The sequence below is a fragment of the Orycteropus afer genome, unplaced genomic scaffold (genome assembly GCF_000298275.1).
Source record: "Orycteropus afer afer isolate SDZICR_OR568_19922 unplaced genomic scaffold, OryAfe1.0 scaffold00605, whole genome shotgun sequence".
Lineage (NCBI taxonomy): Eukaryota > Metazoa > Chordata > Mammalia > Tubulidentata > Orycteropodidae > Orycteropus > Orycteropus afer.
The window spans coordinates 667,070-684,931 of NW_006922192.1; the positions used below are offsets into that span (position 1 = coordinate 667,070).

The 17,862-nt window shown below is 53.0% G+C and overlaps 1 protein-coding gene across 1 annotated transcript in view; it reads left to right on the forward strand.

The window, feature by feature from the left end:
- Window positions 1-941: 941 nt before the first annotated feature.
- The window catches only part of TBC1D14 (TBC1 domain family member 14), a 127,842-nt gene continuing 110,921 nt past the window's right edge, over window positions 942-17,862 (forward strand). The window contains exon 1 of the mRNA XM_007956302.1: window positions 942-1,663. Coding sequence (XP_007954493.1) covers window positions 951-1,663 — 713 coding nt within the window. The 5' untranslated portion in view covers window positions 942-950. The remainder of the gene's footprint in view (window positions 1,664-17,862) is intronic.

A 17,862-nucleotide genomic window follows, 5' to 3' on the forward strand; every position in this document is an offset into this window, starting at 1 on the left:
AAAAGAGCTCTTTAAAGCAAAGAACAAAGATGTCACATTGAAGACTACGGTGCACCTGACCCAAGCCATGGTGTGGTCAGTTGCCTCATGCATGTGAGAGCTGGACAGCGAATAAGGAAGACCAAAGAAGAACTGATGCCTTTGAATTGTGCTATTGGTGAAGAATACTGAAAATACCATGGACTGCCAGAAAAACAAACAAGTCTGTCCTGGAAGAAGTGCAGCCGGAATGTTCCTTGAAAGTGAGAATGGCCAGACTTCATCTCACCTCTTCCCTGGAAGAGGATATCATGTTGGTAAGGTGGAGGATGAGCGAGAAAGGGAAGGCCCTCAGCAAGATCAATTGACCCACTGACTGCAGTGATGGGCTCAGGGATAGCAAGGATTGTGAGGATGGGGCACGACCGGGCAGTGTTGCATTTTGTTGTACACAGGGTCACCGTGAGTTGGAGCTGACTCGAGGGCACCTAGCAACAACAATAGCAACAGATCTTTGCAGAAGCAGATTGTCTCATCTTTCTCCTAAGGAGCAGCTGGTGGGTTTGAACCACTGACCTTTTTAGCAGCCAAATGCCACCAGAGCTCCTTACAGTATGGCAGATGAATACATCACATTACACTGTGAGAGGTGATTATTACATCACGTTGCATCATGGGAGGTGATTATGTCGCATTAAATTGTGGGAGCTGATTGCATTGCATTCTTGGAGGTGATCAGGTCACATTGCATTCTGGGAGGTCACCTTTATCCCATGACATTGTGGAAGAGCAGCTAGACTAGTATTTGGCCAAACACTGGGAATCACAGCCTTGCCAAGCTGACCCAGGAAGTTCACCCTCACATGCTTCTCTGATTGGGTCCCCGTGTGTTAGCTGACTGGACACTTGAGTTTCTTATGCACTGACTTCATTTCCCTGTTGGTATTTTCCTAGTTTCTTCTTGGACCAAGATGACCGATGGCAACCTTTCCACCTCTGCCAATGGTGTAGCCTTGATGGGTGTTCTGGATGGTCGGCCAGGAAACCACCTTCAGAGCCCCCCGAGCTTGACCCTCAAGGCCCCCAGACCCCTCCCGCTGTCTGAACATGGACCTGTGCCATTGCCGGGTGCCGCTGCCGACAGGTGCAGCCTGGAGTCAGTGGACTCAGGCATTCCGACCCTTGAGATCGGCAACCCAGAGCCCGTGCCCTGCAGCGGGACCCATGCAAGGAGGAAGCCATCTGAGCCAGAGGCTGTCCCTGAGAGGGCTTCCCGGAGTGCCTGCCCCCTGCCGTCCTGTGGGCTGCCGGCCGCCACCGGCGCCGAGAGGGATCAGGGCGTCCGCAAGTCCTCCACCTTCCCCAGGACCAGCTACGATGCTGTGCGGCTGTGCAGCCCCAGCGCCAGGGCCCTGAGCCGCCACGACGGTGCCTCCATCTGCAGCGTGTCCAGTCTTGGCACAGAGCTCTCTGCCACACTGTCCATCAGCAGCGAAGACCTCCTAGACCTCGTCACCAGCAGCTCCAGTGCCATTGTGGCCCTGGAGAATGACGACGGCCCACCGTTCACCGACGTCACCCTGAGCTCCCTGTCTGGTGGCCCTGGCCAGCGGGACAGCGCAGAGAGGCCAGAAGAGGGCAGCAGGTCGGGACTTCTGGGGCCACTCAGCCACTTCTTGGCCAGGTAATGCCCTCTGTCTGTGTACAGGAGCCAGGGGTGCAGGAGGTCAGGCCAGGTACACGGTCCTGCGAAGGACACCTGTCTCGTCCAGAGTACATTGTGTGTTCCTGCCTTGATGGCCAGGCTCTGTCTTATTCATGTGGCCCTGCTGTTCCCTCTTTCCGGTCCCTCCCTGCAAAGACTTACGGCCACTGACCCCTCCTCCCAGCCCATCATGGGCCAGGCTTTGTGTTGTTCAGTTAAGGTGGGGGCACTTTTGAGTGCCCAGGACCCTGCAGTGCTACGTGTAGGCCTAGACTGTGGGTGACTCCTGTCTCTCAGGCTGGCGACCTGTCCACAGCTGCCTCCCCTGGGTGCTGGTCCCTGCTGGGTGGTGGGACTGTGTTCACGAGGGACTTGGCTGGCCTCTCACCATGCATAGCAGCAGGCCCTCACTGATGGGCACTGGCCTGCTCCGTGTCTCACTGTTTAACAGGCATCATCTCTGTCCTGAGGGAAGTGCCTGTGGCAGGATGTGGTTTTGGGGGCAGGGACATCATTTGGAGCTTGATCCTGGGCTGTGGCCCTGGGGGAGGAGCCTAAGGGCTTGGGAAGATATGTTTGTCTGAGGCCTGGCCAGGGCTGCGGCCCTAAGCGGACAGTGCTCAGATCTGTGCTGCTGCGGAGTCCCTGCCTCCGTCCAGGGCTTATAGTCCTGCCTGTTAGACGTGGGTCATGGGACCCAGCCCAAAATTACAGAGCCGGAATCTTGAGGGGCCCGAGAGGCCAGAACTACGCAGCTGGAATCTCGGAGGTCCTGAGAGAAAGGTTTTCAGAGCCACTGGGCTTTGGCAAATTTGGGAATTGTGCTGACAGTGAGGTGCTGGGGCAGTGTAGGGGTATGAGCACGCTCTGGGGTTGTACAGTCCTTGCAGCCAGTTCCAGCTGTGTGCTCATGATTGGGCCATTCCCTCTGAGGCGGCCTCCCACCTCCAGACAGCATTGATAGCTGCGTGTTGTGGTGTGCTGGAGGGCCCACCTTTGCCTCCTACCTGCCATCCTCGACTGTAGCCTGCGGGTGACTGGACCTGCACCGAGTGGCACGTGGGGACCCAGGCGCACTGGGCCGTGCCATGTGGCCTCACAGGCCATCAGCTGTCTGTATCAGAGCCTCTTCTGCTTTGAAAGGCGGTGCCGTCAGGGCTGTGGCTGCGGCTCGTGCCGAGTGCCTGCTTCCTGAGTGTCTTCGTTAGCTCTATGCCACGGACGACGGGCCCCTTCACTTTCCTCCACTTCATGCCTCTGTACCAGTCCGGCGGTTCGGATGGTCTGTGACGTGGCCGCAGGCTCCTTTGGGAGGCAGGTGCGGCACTGGTTACAGATGAGTAGAGTGAGCGTGGACTCGGGCTGTGGCTCGTGGCGCTTTCCTCCCAGAGTCTTCAAGTGTTGGTTTCAGACTGCATTTCCTTTGAGGTAAAGAGGGAAACGTGAGCCCTTTACAGGGGACAGCACCAGTGGTTCAGTGGTAGAACCCTTGCCTTCCACATGGGAGACCTGGGTTCGATTCCCAGCCAGGGCATCCCTTGTGCAGCCACCCCCCGTCTGTCCGTGGAGGCTGCGTGTGGCCATGATGCTGAGCATGTCTCAGTGGAGTGTCCAGACGAAGACGGGCTGCGAAGAATGGCCTGGCCATTTGCTGAAAAACAGCCATCGAGACCCCGTGGTTCCAGTGGTCCAACCCGCAACAGTCACGGGGACGGTGGAGGACTGAGCAGCGTTTTGTCCCGTGGTGCGCTATGAGCTGGAATTGACGCAGCAGTAGCTAACAACAGATTGCATTCTGGGGTGTCCAGTAAGGCAGCAGCCAGGCCGACACAGAGCAGGTGCTCAGAGGGCTGTGGACTGAGGGAGTCCTTGCTGACTCTCCTGATTTAACAGCAGGCAGAAGAGTAATCCACTTACAAAATGGGCCAAGGGCATGAGCAGATGTGTCACCAACAGGGCATTTAAGCAGCCAACAGACAGGTGAAAAGATGTTCACTGTCATCAGCCACTCCCACTGCTGTGGAATCGAGTCGGACCCACAGCGTCCCAGAGGACAGAGTGGAACTGCCTCACAGGGTCTCCAAGGCTGTAGTCTGCATGTGAGTGGACTGCCATGTCTTTCTCCTGCAGAGTGGATGATGGGTTCAAACCCATGACCTTTTTGTTAGCAGCTAAGTGCTTAACTGTGGCTCCTCATCAGCCATTAAACCCAAAATTAAACTCCCTGCCATTGAGTTGATTCTGACTCGTAGCGACCCCTTTGCGTTTCCAGGGTGGTAAATCCTTACAGAAGCAGATAGTCCAGTCTCTCTTCAGCCATTAGGAGAATGCAAATCAAAATTACAATGAGCTAGTGCCTCAGTCTGCTAGCATGCAGCATGTCTGCCAGCTTGGCACTGATAGAGGAGGCCACGAGGAGACTGGAACCTTATCCACCGCTGGTGGGAATGTGAAATGGAAGATAATATGGTGATTCTTCAAAAAATTAAAAACACAATTGTCTTATGACCCAGCAATTCCGCTCCTAGGTATGTACTAGAAGGATCTAATAGAAGAGACACAAATAGACATACTCATGCCCGTGTTCACTGTAGCACTGCTCACTGTAGCTAGGAGATGGAAACAGCTAAGTGCCCGTCAGTGGAGGAACAGGCAGGTAGAACATGTGTAACAGACATGTGCACACCCATGTTCATTGCTCCACTGTTCACTATAGCAAAGAGATGGAAACATCCTAAGTGTCCATCTGTGCCCCCTGGTGTTGAGGACCAGGGGGTGTGTTGTTGACAGGGACACTGCTGAGGGATGCAGGGTCCTTCCCAGGGGCTTAGGCCAGGGGCCACGGTGCTGGTTTATCCTATGGTGGTGGCCTCAGATCACTTAGGGAAGGTCTGCCAGTTCCCTGCTCTGTAGAGAGACTGTACCTCCCCTTATAATGCAAAAGGAAGGTAGCACAAACCGTCTGTACGTGACGGCTAACCTGAGAGTTGGGGGTTCCACCCACCCAGCAGTGCAGTAGAGCCAAGTCCTGGCAGCCTGCTTCCATGAAGATTACAGTCAACGGTACCCTGTGGAGGGAGTGCTTCAGCTGGGTCACAGGGTTGTCACGAGGGAGAATCAGCTTGATGTCAGGGGGTCTTGTTTTGTCTTTAAATTTAAAATAGTATTTCAGAAGAACCTTTGAGGCTGTGTAAAGGCTTGTTCTTCATCAGCCTTTGCTGATCTTCCTCCCACCCCATCTTGGTTCTGTTTTTAACCATTGGCATTCTTCTGTAAACATGGGCCTTTCCTTCTCCCTTATATATTCATTTATTTATTGCTACTGATTGGGAGCTTTGAGGCATCTGACTGCTAACCAGAAGGCTGGCGGTTCAAACCCACCAGCCACTCCTTGGAAGGAAGGTTGGGCAGTCTACTTCTGTAGTGATACTGCCTTGGAAACCCGCTGTAGTCAGATCCGACTCAATGGCAGTGAGTTTGGTTTTTTTGGGGACTTGTGGTTTTTTTTTTTTTGTTTTTTTTTTTTGTAGTTCAGTAGGTCACAATCCATTGCTATCATTGTTTATTTTTTGATGAATATACATGTAGCAAAACATAAACCAATTGAATAGTTTCTCCCTGCAGTTCAGTGACATGGACCTTCATGTTATGCAGCCATTCTTGCTGTCCTTTCCAGATCATTCCACCTCTGTTAGATAAACTCACTGTCCCCTAAGTGTCTCATCGAACCTCTTGAGTTGCTGTTTCCTTTTGATACCATGTACATCGTTCTCTACAAGAGCCCAGTGGTCAAGGCTGATAGTCTTTTCTAATAAAGCTCAACTGTTGTGTGATGACTTAAGGGGATACTTTCATTTGAGGTTTAAAGATGATCTCAGGGCAACAGTTTTGGGGGTTCATCCAGCCTCTGGCTCCAGAAAGTCTAGATTCCATGAGAATTTGATGTTCTGTTCTACATTTTCCCCCTTTCGATCAAGATTCTTCTATAGAACCTTTGACCGAAAACTTCTGTAATGGTGACCAGGCACCATTCAGTTCTGGTTGCATGGCAAAGGAGGCAGTTGTTCATAAGGGTGTTGAACATGCATTCCATTACCTCCTTGGTTTTCTGACTCCTCCTTCTGCTCTTACCCAAGAGCATGGGGACCTAATGTTGTACCTTGGATGGCTGCCTGCAAGCTTTTTAGACCCCCTAGGCACTCGACAACGGGGAGGCAGAACAGAAGCTCTGAGGACAGTATTAGACTAGGTGACTGGGACGTCCCATGGAGCTGTGCCTGAAGTCTGCAGGACAGGAGAGTGAGTGTCCTGAGGGGCTGTCGGTGGGAGTGCATTTGCTCTTTGTAGGTTCACTAGGCCTGCTGTGTGTGGGACACATGGCATTTGCTGCCCTCTCAGCAAGTCATATGCCATGTCTTCTAAGGACTTCACAGTCTGTGTAGGTCCCTGACCAGCCAGCCTTTGCCCTGCCCTCGAGGAGGTTGGAGTCCACACCCAAACCCAGATGCTTTGCCGCCAAGTTGGTGCTGACTCCTGGTGACCCCGGGCTTTTCCTGGGTGTCATCTCGTGTCAGTCGATCTGCAGGCCGTTCTACCCAGTGCTGTGGGGTGGACTCCGGTTACCATCCTCTGTGTTCCGAGCTGTGTGCACACAGTGAGTATGGTATGTGGGAAAGTTGGTGGGACCAGAGTGGCACATGGGGTTCGAGAAAGCCACAGCCAGGTGTGTTCCTGAGAGGAGCCCCTCCCGCGGCCCCTGCTGCCTGCGCCCCTGTGTTGACACCCCTTTGCGCTGGTGGAGGCGGAATCTGTGCTCCTTGGGAGATGCCGGTGGACCAGCAGGCGAGTCAAACCACCTGACCTCCCGTCTGCTCCAAGGAGTGACTGCTCCCAGAGAGCTGCACGTTGGTTTTGTCCCTGAAACACTCGGAATCAGCACCATTAATCTCTGCCACCATCGTCATTCTCGTGTGCTCTCACCGGGGATTGCCACATCGGCCAGCTGGTTCCTGTTTGTGCCAGGGGTGGGGCTTGGGGCTCACAGTTGCTTCTGTTCCGTCGGTGCTTTGTTGTGAGGAGCTGTGGTTTGTCTTGGGATTCCCGGAAGGCTCTCTGGAAACAAGTCGAGTCATGGGCCTTGCTCAACAGCCACGTCAGGCCCCGGCCGCTGCTCTAAGGACAGGCCCTGTGTGTCTGGAGCACGTGGCTCTGGTCAGTGGCTGTCGGTTGGTTACGCCTCATGGCGACCCCACGTGTGCAGAGCAGCACTGCTCCGTAGGGTTTCCGAGGCGGTGACCTTTGGGAAGCAGAGGGAAGGCTGTCTTCCAAGGAGCCCCTGGGTGGGTTCAAACTGCCAGCCTTTGGGCTGGGAGTTGAGAGCTTACCCGTTTGTGCCACCCACTGATTCAGCACGAGGAGGCAGGGGGCTGAAAGCTAGGGTGTGAGTTCAAGTCCTGATTTCCTTTCAGGCTTCGGGTTTGGGTACGAAGGACGTTTCCCTACCAGGAAGGGCTTCTAGGCAGGGAGGCCCTGTTCTGCAGGTGGCGGGAGCCGGGCATGAGGAAGAAGAAAAAGGCAGGGCCCAGTCAGATGAGGACAAAGCCCAGTACCAAACTGTTTCCTGGCTCCGCCCTTGGCCCTGGTCCCTGGTCCCTGCTGTTGGGTTAAGTCTCTGCCTGGAATGCACAGGTTGCCCTCCTGCAAGGAGACCTTTGAGGGCAGCATGATTTTGAAAGCAGAAGTTGAGTAGAGGTCAGAATGTAGGGAAAAACAGCATGAAGACATAGTTACTTGTGTGCTGGCTGCTGTAACAGGCTGAGACGTGAATGCGTATAAACGTGTGCAGGCATATGCACACTTCTTTTGTGTTTCCACCACCTATCTGTGCGTCTTCTCTTGTGGTGGTTTGTGTGTTGCTGTGAGGCTGCAAGCTGTGCTACTGGTATTTCAGATGCCAGCAGGGTCACCTGTGGTGGACCTGTGGTGGACAGGTTTCAGTGGAGTTTCTGCACTAAGACACACTGGGAAGAAAGGTCTGGCTTTTTATTGGCTACTTCCAAGAATTAGCCAATAAAAACCTTATTGGTCACAACAGCACACTGTCCTGCTCACTTGCTTTGGACATGTCATCAGGAGGGAGGCCATCGTGTGTGAGGGAGACCCTCAGTGAGATGGATCGGCACAGTGGCTGCACTGAGGGCCTGGCACACGCTGGGGATTGTGCGGGTGACAGAGGACTGGTCAGTGTCAGTGTGTCCGTGAGATCCGTGCGTCAGAGTTGCCTTCTGCTCTGGTTCCCTAGTACGCTCTGACGAGAATATACCATCAGTGAATGCTGTAACAAACAGGAGTTTATTCTCTTACAGTTTGGAGGCTTTAAGTCCAAGTTCAAAGCACCAGGCTCTAGGGGCTGGGTGAAAGCCCCTCAACCTTGGGCTTCAGCTCTGCCTCTAGCTCCCGGCCCACTGAAGCTGGAGGCTTTTCTTCACTCAGACAGCTGCTGGCTGCTGAGGCTGACAAGCCCAAGGTCGACAAGTGAAAAAGCAAAGTCCCAATGTTACCAAACCACACGGCAGGCCATTAAATCAAGTCCATTGTAAGTCCCAAGGTCGGCAGAGCATGGCAGGCTGCTGAACGACGACACGGCTACTTATATGCGGGAAGCAAACCACATCCCAGAGGCAGCTACTCTTCTCCTCCACGAGGACAAAGTGCCTGTGACTGCTTACTGACTGCTGGCATCTTTGTCCTGCCTGAGTGGAGGTTCTCACAGCCACAGGATGTAATCAGACTCCTGGTGTGGGACCTTTCCCCGGGAGAAGGTCTTTGGGGTTCTGGGGAGAGGGTGGCCAGGACCTGCTGAGCTCTGACAGCCCCTGGGCCGGGGATGAGCCTGCAGTCAGGTGAGGGAGGCAGAGATTTGAAGTTACTTCCTGGTGGCACAGGCTGGTAAGTGTTCGTTGACTAGCCACGAGGTTGGTGCTCTGGTCCACCTGGAGACTTCTTGGAAGACTGACCTGGTATCTGCTTGTGAGAGGGGGGGCACAGCCTGGAAACCCTGTGAGGTAGTTCTGCTCAGCACGGGGTCGCCCTGGGTCAGAATCAGCACCACAGCAGTTTACAGCCACCACGTAGCTGACGTCTGAGGTGGTGGCTACAGCTCGGTATAGTGAGTAGAGGTGTCAAGGCAGCTTATAGCAGATCATAAAAGGAAATAACTGACTGCTTGTGGAAGCGGTGGCCTGCAGCACCCCTTATGTTCCTAGAGGTAAAGCATCCATCCGGGGAAGTGTGGGGAGGGTGGGGCTCATCATCTGGGCTGCAGGAGGGGCTGCACGGGGAAGAAAGCAGTGACTGCCCACCCAGATGGCTGTAGTAAGTTTTGGGGTGACACCTGGGTGTGGGGGGTTTCTTAGCAGCCCCAGCAAGGGTGTGCAGCCCGGGTAGACAGCCAGCAGAGCAGGCAGTGTGGACCTAGAGTCAGCCCTGGATGTGGCCTCTGACAGCCATGTCCTTGATTTCTCACCTTTGAGGCCAGGAAAGTCAAACATAATCCCCTGGAGGTGGGGACTTGTGTCTTGTCAGCATGTTCCATACTTGGCATAGTGCCGGGGACATGGGCAGTGCTCGTGGGTGGCTGCTGAAAACAAAGGTAACATGTAGGAACAGGTTAGGGGTGAGTGAGGTAAGGTGCCTGGCCCTAATTGAATCAATCAGCTGCTCCAGGTGTCATTAATAGGCTCCCTGCGTGGTGCAGACCGTTAGGTGCTCAGCTGCTAACTGGAAGGTTGGAGGCGTGAGTGCACACAGGTGCCTCAGGGGAAAGGTCTGGCAGTCTGGTTTTGAAAAACTAGCCACTGCAAACCCTGTGGCACAGCCTTCTGACCTGTGTGCAGTCGCCAGGAGTGGGAACTGATTCCACGGCGCCTGGTTGGCCAGTGTCATCAGTGACCCAGTCAGCAGACACATACCTGGTGACCGAGCGGTGGGCCCAAGCACACATGGGTGACTGCTAACTGGTGGCTCTCTTTTTTTTAAATTGTGATTTGGGTGAAAGTTTACAGAGCAAATTCACTTTCCATGCAGCAGTTCACATATACTTTGTCTCATGACATTGACTACAATTTCTCACAATGCAACAGCTCCCCTCCGGCTTCCTCCCAACAATCACCTCTACCCTGTGTCGATCCCTCCATGTACTCCTGTCCCCCAAGCTGTCTCCCTGTGCATAAACAGCCTTTCCTTCTCCCCATGATTGTTCCCTCCAGGGAGTGCATCTACCTAATGTAAATGTTCACCTCATATGCCTGTCTTTTGTTTGGCTGGCAGCCATAGGAGTGGGTTCAATTCCAGACCTGAAGGGCAGCTAGGAGCCATAGTCTCAGTGGTTCCACCAGGCTCTATCAGACCAGCAAACCTGGTCCCACTTTTTTTTTTTCTCCAAATAATTTTGAGTTTTGTTCCACATTGTTCTCCCTCTCTATCCAGGATCTCTTACATAGATGCCCCTCTGAGTGGTTGACAGTGGTAGTCGGGCACCATCTAGTTCTTCTGGTCTCATAGTCGTCGTATAGGCTGAGAATCGCATGGTGTACCAGTCGCTTGGACTAATCGTTTCCATGAATCTTTGATCTCCCTCATTCATCTTTGCTCTGGAAGAGGAGAGACCCGTTGTTGCATCTAGATGGCTGCTTGCAAGCTTTTAAGATCCTAGTCGCTACTTGCCAAAATAGGAGGTGGAACAATGTTTTGTGTAATATGTTATGCCAATTGAGTTTGATGTCCCCTGCGACTATCATCCCAAGCCCACAGGTCCAATAACTCGCTCCCTCTGGGTAGCTGGCTGTGACCAAGAAGTAACTACAATCTTGTCCCTTGTCAGCTTTACTGTACACCTGGGAATTCTTACAGAACATACCAATACACTTGTAGAATCATTGTCTGCCAACCCTATACATGGTCTTGGGCACACTCCTCCCTACATGGACATACCTAATAGTTCAGCCTGTCCACCCATCTGTCCACCCATATCCCCATGGTTGCCTTCACTGTTGATGCAGTACCGTGTGTGCAAAAGGGTTCATCTTTGCTGTCTGCACCTCCCATGAACCTCTGTCTTCTTTGGTGGCTCTTCTTGTGGGTTGTCTGATCATTGTCGTTGTCGTCATTGCTGTTGTGGTGGCTTTCATCATCATCATCTTGTCATCATCGTTGTTGTCATTGCATTTTTATTATTGCTGAGCAGGCATCAGAGCTCCCTGAAGCGCAGGGTAGAGCCCAGGTCACAGGCCCACAAGAGGTCCTGGTTGAGTAGCTCCAGGCAGGTGGATGCAAGCATTGATACTTCCAGCCAGTTCCCAGGGGGCACTGCTGCTGCTGCTCCTCCGGGAGAGCCCGGGTGGTCATGGTCTGTTTCCTTGCCACCACACATGTGCACGCAGGCGTTGATTCTTCCAGCCAGTTCCCAGGGGGTGCTGCTGCTGCTGTTCCAGGGCCCTCCGGGAGAGCCAGGGTGGCTGCACTCGATTCCCTGGCCACCACACGCTTGCCTGCACCCCCATGCACACAGATATGTATTACATACATGCACACCCACACACAAGCACACAGATACCACAAACGTGCTGCACCAGGGCCCTCCGTGAGAGCCAGGCCACCACACACATGCATGCACACCCACACACATATGCATACACAGCACACAGGTATCATACACCCGCACATGCAGATAGGTAAGTAAACACATGTGCACACAGATACCACGTGTGAGCACACCGCACACCACAGGTATGCACACACCACATGATGCACACACCTGCACAAGTTACCACACATGTGCATCCATCCCCACAAACATGCACACAACACACACACATATACCACACACCACTCACGTGTGCAACTCACTGGGTGCACATTCGCACACCCATACATGCAGATAGGCACACACACAAACATACATGCATCCTTGCACACGCGTGTGCACGTGAACACCCACATGTGCACAAGTGTCAGTCTGCTGGGCGGGTGTCTTCCAGTTCTGCACTGGTAGCCGGGGCCTGGCCCAGCTCGGCACTCAGCACCACCCCGTCCCTGCTGCCTTTCCTGTTTGAGTGACTTACCTTGTAACTGCAGGAGTGCGCGGTGGGTGGTTCTGTTTTTTTAACAATATGGAGCCTTGTAAAGGGAAAGCAAAGCTCTCCTCTTGCTCACCAGCTCCCCTTTCCCAGAATGTCCACGAGTGTGTCTCTTGTCAGATGGTCCCTCCTCAGAGTCCAGCAAGTGTGTCGCCCGTCAGACAGTCCCCTTCCCCCAGGGCCCACCGAGTGTGTCTCCTGTCAGACCGTCCTTCCCCTGAGGGTGCCGAGTGTGTTGCGTCTCCCGTCGACGTTGTACAGTTGCCGGCAGACACTCACACCGCTGCTTTCTCTGCTTGTGGAGGGTGGTGGAGCAGGGTGTTAGAGGGAAGGGCCTGGCTGTCTTCCCTTTGCCGGGGTCTCCCTGCAGGCGGAGCCCGGGTGCCGCCCTGCTTCCTGGGCTTTAGCTCAGTGCTTGAGCTCGTCTGGTGGTGGCCTGGTCTTTTCTTAATTGCAGCGTGTGAGGTCACGCATGAGGGTTCGGAGGGGGCGCTGTTGGGGCAGATTCGCAGCCCTGGGTGAGTGACCCGCCAGGGTATCTGGCAGCTTCTCAGAGGCCAGGGTCTGTCGCCCAGGGGCCTCGGACCAGGTGGACTTTGTTCCACTAAGCCATGCCCAGCGGCCTGGCACGGGGTGCTCCTGGCGTTGGGCCGTCACTGCTGGAGAGCCGGCCTGGCACGTGGCCGAGCTGGGTGCGTCCTGACCTGAGGAGTTGCCCACCCTGCGTCCGCTCCTCCCTGCCCTGACTCCTGAGGCATCAGCCCACGCCCCCCGCGCTGCCGAGGCAGTTTGCTCAGTGTCAGGACAGGAGCTGGCTTAGAGTGTGGCTCAGGCGGGCCGGGAATGTTGGGCAGGCAGAGCTGGGACGCCCACGGCTGGGCCTCCTGAACCACATGCTGGCCGTCGGAGCATGGCGGTCTGCCCGCGCTGCTGCTGTTCTGCTCTTGCTTCTGTCCCTGGAGACATAACAAGAGTGGGGCCTGGGGGTTGGTGGGTGCCAAGGGGAGTTAACGCCTCTCCCCTTGGCTGTCCAGGGGACGTGACTGGGTGTGGATGAGGTGGGCTGTTGACAGGTTGTGGTCACGCTCACCTAGCACCTCGTGTGCCACCACGTGGGGACCGAGGGATTGGCCTCATGGCCTCAGGTGCAGTTCGGGCAGCCCTGTCTGAGAGAAGGGGCTTCAGCATTTCTGGCTCTAGTGTGTCTGGAACTGAGACACCGCCATGTCTTCCCTGCTTACTGCCACTCTGTGGGGGACATGGAATCACACAGCAGGTCTGCTTTGGAGACAGCTGTGGTCCTGTTTCTGTGTCACTGTCATAGGTGAAGTGGGCTGCTTTGTCCCCTTGCATTGTCAAAGTAGGGTTAAGAGTAAACACACATGACAGTAACATGTCCTCATGTCTGTGCATGGGGGCAGAGATGGGGAGAAGGGCCTGGGCAGTGGGCTTCACGTGACGACTGTGTGTTCACACGTGGGGGCAGAGATGGGGAGAAGGGCCTATGCAGTGGGCTTCACGTGACAATGGCATGCAGTGGGCTTTGTGTGACGACTCTGTCCCCATGCATGGGGGTGGAGTTGGGGAGAAGGGCCTGTGCAGTGGGTTTCATATGACAGTGGCATGCAGTGGGCTTCCTGTGACAACTGTGTGCCCACATGTGGGGACGGAGATGGGGAGAAGGACCTGTGCGGGGGGCTTCATGTGAGGACTGCGTGTCCTCATGTCTGTGTGTGGGGGTGGAGACAGGGAGAAGGGCCTGTGCAGTGGGCTTCACATGACGACTGCGTGTCCACGTATGGGAGCAGAGATGGGGAGAAGGGCCTGTGCGGCGACCTTCATGTGACAACTGCGTGGCCACACGTAGTGGCAGACATGGGGAGAAGGGCCTGTGCGGTGGCTTTACAGGAACTATTCACGGCTCCACCTTCTCTGCCCGTACAAGCCCAGGGTCTCCCTGCCCTTCCAGCCCCGCTTGCCTGGCTTCCTCTCTGGGTGCCACTGTGGTGCCTGTCTCATTGGCTGAGGGGGAGAGAGTGAGGTGTGTATTGATTCTGGTGCTGCACCGGGTAGTGGGGCCTGAGAAGCCAGCTTTGCTCAGAGACTGGGCCGGGCTCTCAGGGCCTGGGGTGTGGGGTCCACATCCCAGCTGCCCGCTGCTGAGGGTCTCTCTTTTTACTAAGATGCAGGCACGGACAAACAGGAAGACGGTCACTGCCGCGTTACAGATGGGCTCGGGTACCGGGGTCTTGGGGAGGAGGGCCTGGAGGCCCTGTGGGATAGCTGCTGACCACCCATGGGACCTGCCTGACTGGCCGACACAGCTTCTGCCTCCCTGCTGCCCTGGCTCCCCAGACAGGTGCAGCACTGGCCCCAGAGCAGCCTGGGACACCCACACCCGAGCCCCGGTCTATGTCACCAGCTGTGCATCCTGGGCGTGTCCTCACCTCCTGGAACCCGTGGCGTAATTCTCGTGTCACGTTCACAAAGATTCCTGCGCAAGCTTTCCTTCAGTGAGTAAGATTGCTCTGATCAAGATTTCTTGGCAGGAGAGACCACCGTGAGCAGGAGATCGTGTGCGCTCCCCCTGGACTTCCCATTCAGGGGACTGAGACACAAACGTGAGGTCACCAGTGCTCTGGGATGTGCCGTCCAGTGACTCAGGCCCAACCTGCCCACCCTGTGTTTCCACCCGCTCCTGCCGGTCACTTCAGTACCTTGCACAGAGTTCATGTGAGCCAGGTCTCCCGGGCAGTGACACGGGCTGGGCATGGGGTGGAGGCTGACGCTCGCCCTTCAGGGCCCTCCCTGTGCCATGTCTGTGCTCACGAGGTCTGCTGCTTGTGTTTTTGTTGTCCTGTCTGAGTCTGTTGTCAGGAAGTGGATCCTGCGGGTCACTCCCCGCTGTTGTCCGCTCAGAATCTCATCACTTTAGCTTTCACAGTTAGGTCCTTGATCCATTTGGAATAGATTTTTGGGGTGTATAGGGCGTGGATCCTGATTTCTTCTTGTGCATGTGGAAATCCATTTGTCCCAGCACTGCTTATTGAGGAGACTTTTCCCTTCCCTATTGAATGGACTTAGCACCCTTGTTGAAAATCTGCTGACCATAGATGTGTGGATTTGTTTCCAGACTCAGGTCTATTCCATTGGTCTTTGTGTCTATTATAACACCACCAGTGCCAGGCTGTTTTAGTTACTGTGGCTTTATAATCTGTTTTGAAATCAGGAAGTATGACTCCTTCTACCTCACTTTCTTCATCAAGGTTGCGGTAGCTGTTCTGGGTCCCTTGACCTTTCATGTAATTGAAGGATTGCTTTTTTGTTTCTGTCAAGAAGGCTGTGGGAATTTTGATGGGGATTGCATTGAATTTATAGATTATTTTGGACAGTATTGATATTTAACTATATGGTATTTTATATTTCTAAACATATCAACTATATAAGCTTTCCAATCTGTGAACATGGAATGTCTTTCCATTTTGGGTCCTCTTTTATTTGTTTTGGCCATGTTTTATCATTCTCTGTGTACAATCTCTGGCCTTTCCTGGTTAAATGTATTCCTAAGGACTTTATTCCTTTAGATTCTCTCGTCACTGGTGGTGTTTCCTCACTCCGTTTCCTCTTGCTCAGTGCTGATCTATAGACACTCGACTGAGTTTTGTGTGTTGACCTTGTAGATCTTGCTGAATTCTTTTATTCTAATAGCTTTCTCATGGATTCTTTGGAGGTTTCTATGTACAGGACTGTGTCATCTGTGAGAAGGGACAGTTTTACATCTTCTGTCCTGAGCTGGGTACATTTTATTATTTATTTTGCTTGCCTGAAGGATGCTGAGTAGCTGGGCTGAGAGTGGACATCCCTGTCTTGTTCCTGATCATTAAAGGAAGCTGGGTTTTCCATAGACATCCTTTATTTTGTTGATAGGATTTCCCTCCTATTCCTATGTTGTTGCGTGTTTTTGTCATGAAAGGTGTTGAATCTTATCAAATGCCTTTTCTTCATTGATGAGATGATCAGGTGGTTCTTTCCCCTTATCCTATTAATGTAGTGTGTCATGCTCATAGATTTTCTTACATAGAACCACCCCTGCATTCCTAGGATGAATCCCACGTGGTCAGTACGTGTCTGGATTTGGTTTGCTGGCATTTTCTTAAGTATTTTTATGTTGCTGTTGTTGTTGTTGTTGTCATGTGCCGTCAAGTCGGACCAGACTCATAGCGACCCCTCCTTGGGTTTCCGAGGCAATATCACTACGGAAGTAGATTGCCCAACCTTCCTTCCGAGGAGTGGCTGGTGGGTTTGAACTGTCAGCCTTCTGGTTAGCAGTCAAGTGCTTTAGGCACTACTACACCACCAGAGCTCCTTTTCTGTCTGTAGTCATTAGGAATCCAAGTAAAATGAAATCCCTGACAGCTTCAGTCTGTTGTCCATTTATCCTGATGTTGCTTATTGGTTAGGTTGTGAAAGTTTTTGTTTTCCTCATGTTGAGATGTATCCATACTGAAGACTGTGGTCTTTGATATTCATCAGTAAATGTTTCAAGTCATCCTCACTTTCAGCAAGCAAGGTTGTGTCATTTGCATATCACAGGTTGTTAATGAGTCTTCCTCCAATCCTGATGCCATATAGCACAGTTTCTCAGATTATTTGCTCAGCATATAGATTGAATAAGTATGGTGAAAGGATGCAACCCTGACACACTCCCTTCCTGATTTGCAGTGTCCCCTTGTTCTGTTCGAACGACAGCCTCCTGGCCTATGCATAGGTTCCTCATGAGTACAATTAAGTGTTCTGGAATTCCCATTCTTCTCAGTGTTATCCATAATTTTTTATGATCTACACAATAGAATGTTTTTGCTTTTACTTGAGTCCATAGTCAACACCCATGGAAGCAGCCCTTGAAAAATGAAACAACGTATTACACTGCAGAAATCTCCAGCAAAAGACTTCTTTAAAGTGTTAAAAAGTAACAGTGTCATCATAGAGGACTGAGGTGTACCTGCCCCGAGCCATGGCATTTTCAGTCACCTCATGTGTATGTGAGAGCTGGACAGTGAATAAGGAGAACCAAAGACGAGTTGATGCCTTTGAATTAAGGTGTTGCCAAAGAATACTGAAAATACCATGGCCTGGCAGAACAGTGAACCAATCTGTCCTGGAAGAAGTACAGCCAGAATGCTCGTTAGAAGCAAGGATTGTGAATCCCTGTCTCGCTTCCATTGCAGGTGTTATCAGGGGGGCCCGGCCCTGGAGAAGGACATCAGGCGGGAAAGAGGAAGGCCCTCAGTGCCATGGATTGGTTTGCTGCAGTGCTGGGCTCAGCCACAGCAACCATTGTACGGATGTTGTGACCCAGCAGTGTTGTGTTCTGTTGTACATGGCGTCATGTGGGAGCTGACTTGATGGCTCACCTAACAGCAGCAAGCTTCATGTGGGATGTTGGTCTGTGGTTTTCTTGTTTTGTGGTCATTTTATCTGGCTTTGGTATCAGGGTTGTATTTGCCTCGTAGGAAGAATTAGGTAACCTCTCGGCCGTTACTGTTTGAAAAAGTTTCCATAGCACTGGGGTCACTTCTGTAAATACTCACTCGGATTCCCCGGTGATACCATCTGGTCCAGGGCTTTGTTGGGAGTTTTTCTGGTAACTGATACAGCCTCTTCACTTGCTCTGTGTCTGTTGAGATCTGAAGTTGGTTCTTGAGTCACTGTAGGGAGCTGATGTGTTTCATGGAGGCTGTCCGTTTCCTTTCAGTCATCGCATTACGGCATTCAGCTATTGGTGGTGGTGGTTAGGTGCCAAGGCAGTCTGGCTCACGGCGACCCCGTGTACAACAGAACAAAACGCTGTCTGTGCATCCTCACAACTGTTGCTGTGCTTGAGCCCGTCATTGGAACCACTCTCACTCCATCTCATTGAAGGTCTCCCTCTCTTTTACTGACTCAAAAGCATGGTCATGTTGTCAGAAGGGACCATTCCCTGGAGAAGGATGTCATGCTTGGTAGGGTGGAGGGTCGACGAAAGAGGGGGAGGCCTTCAAC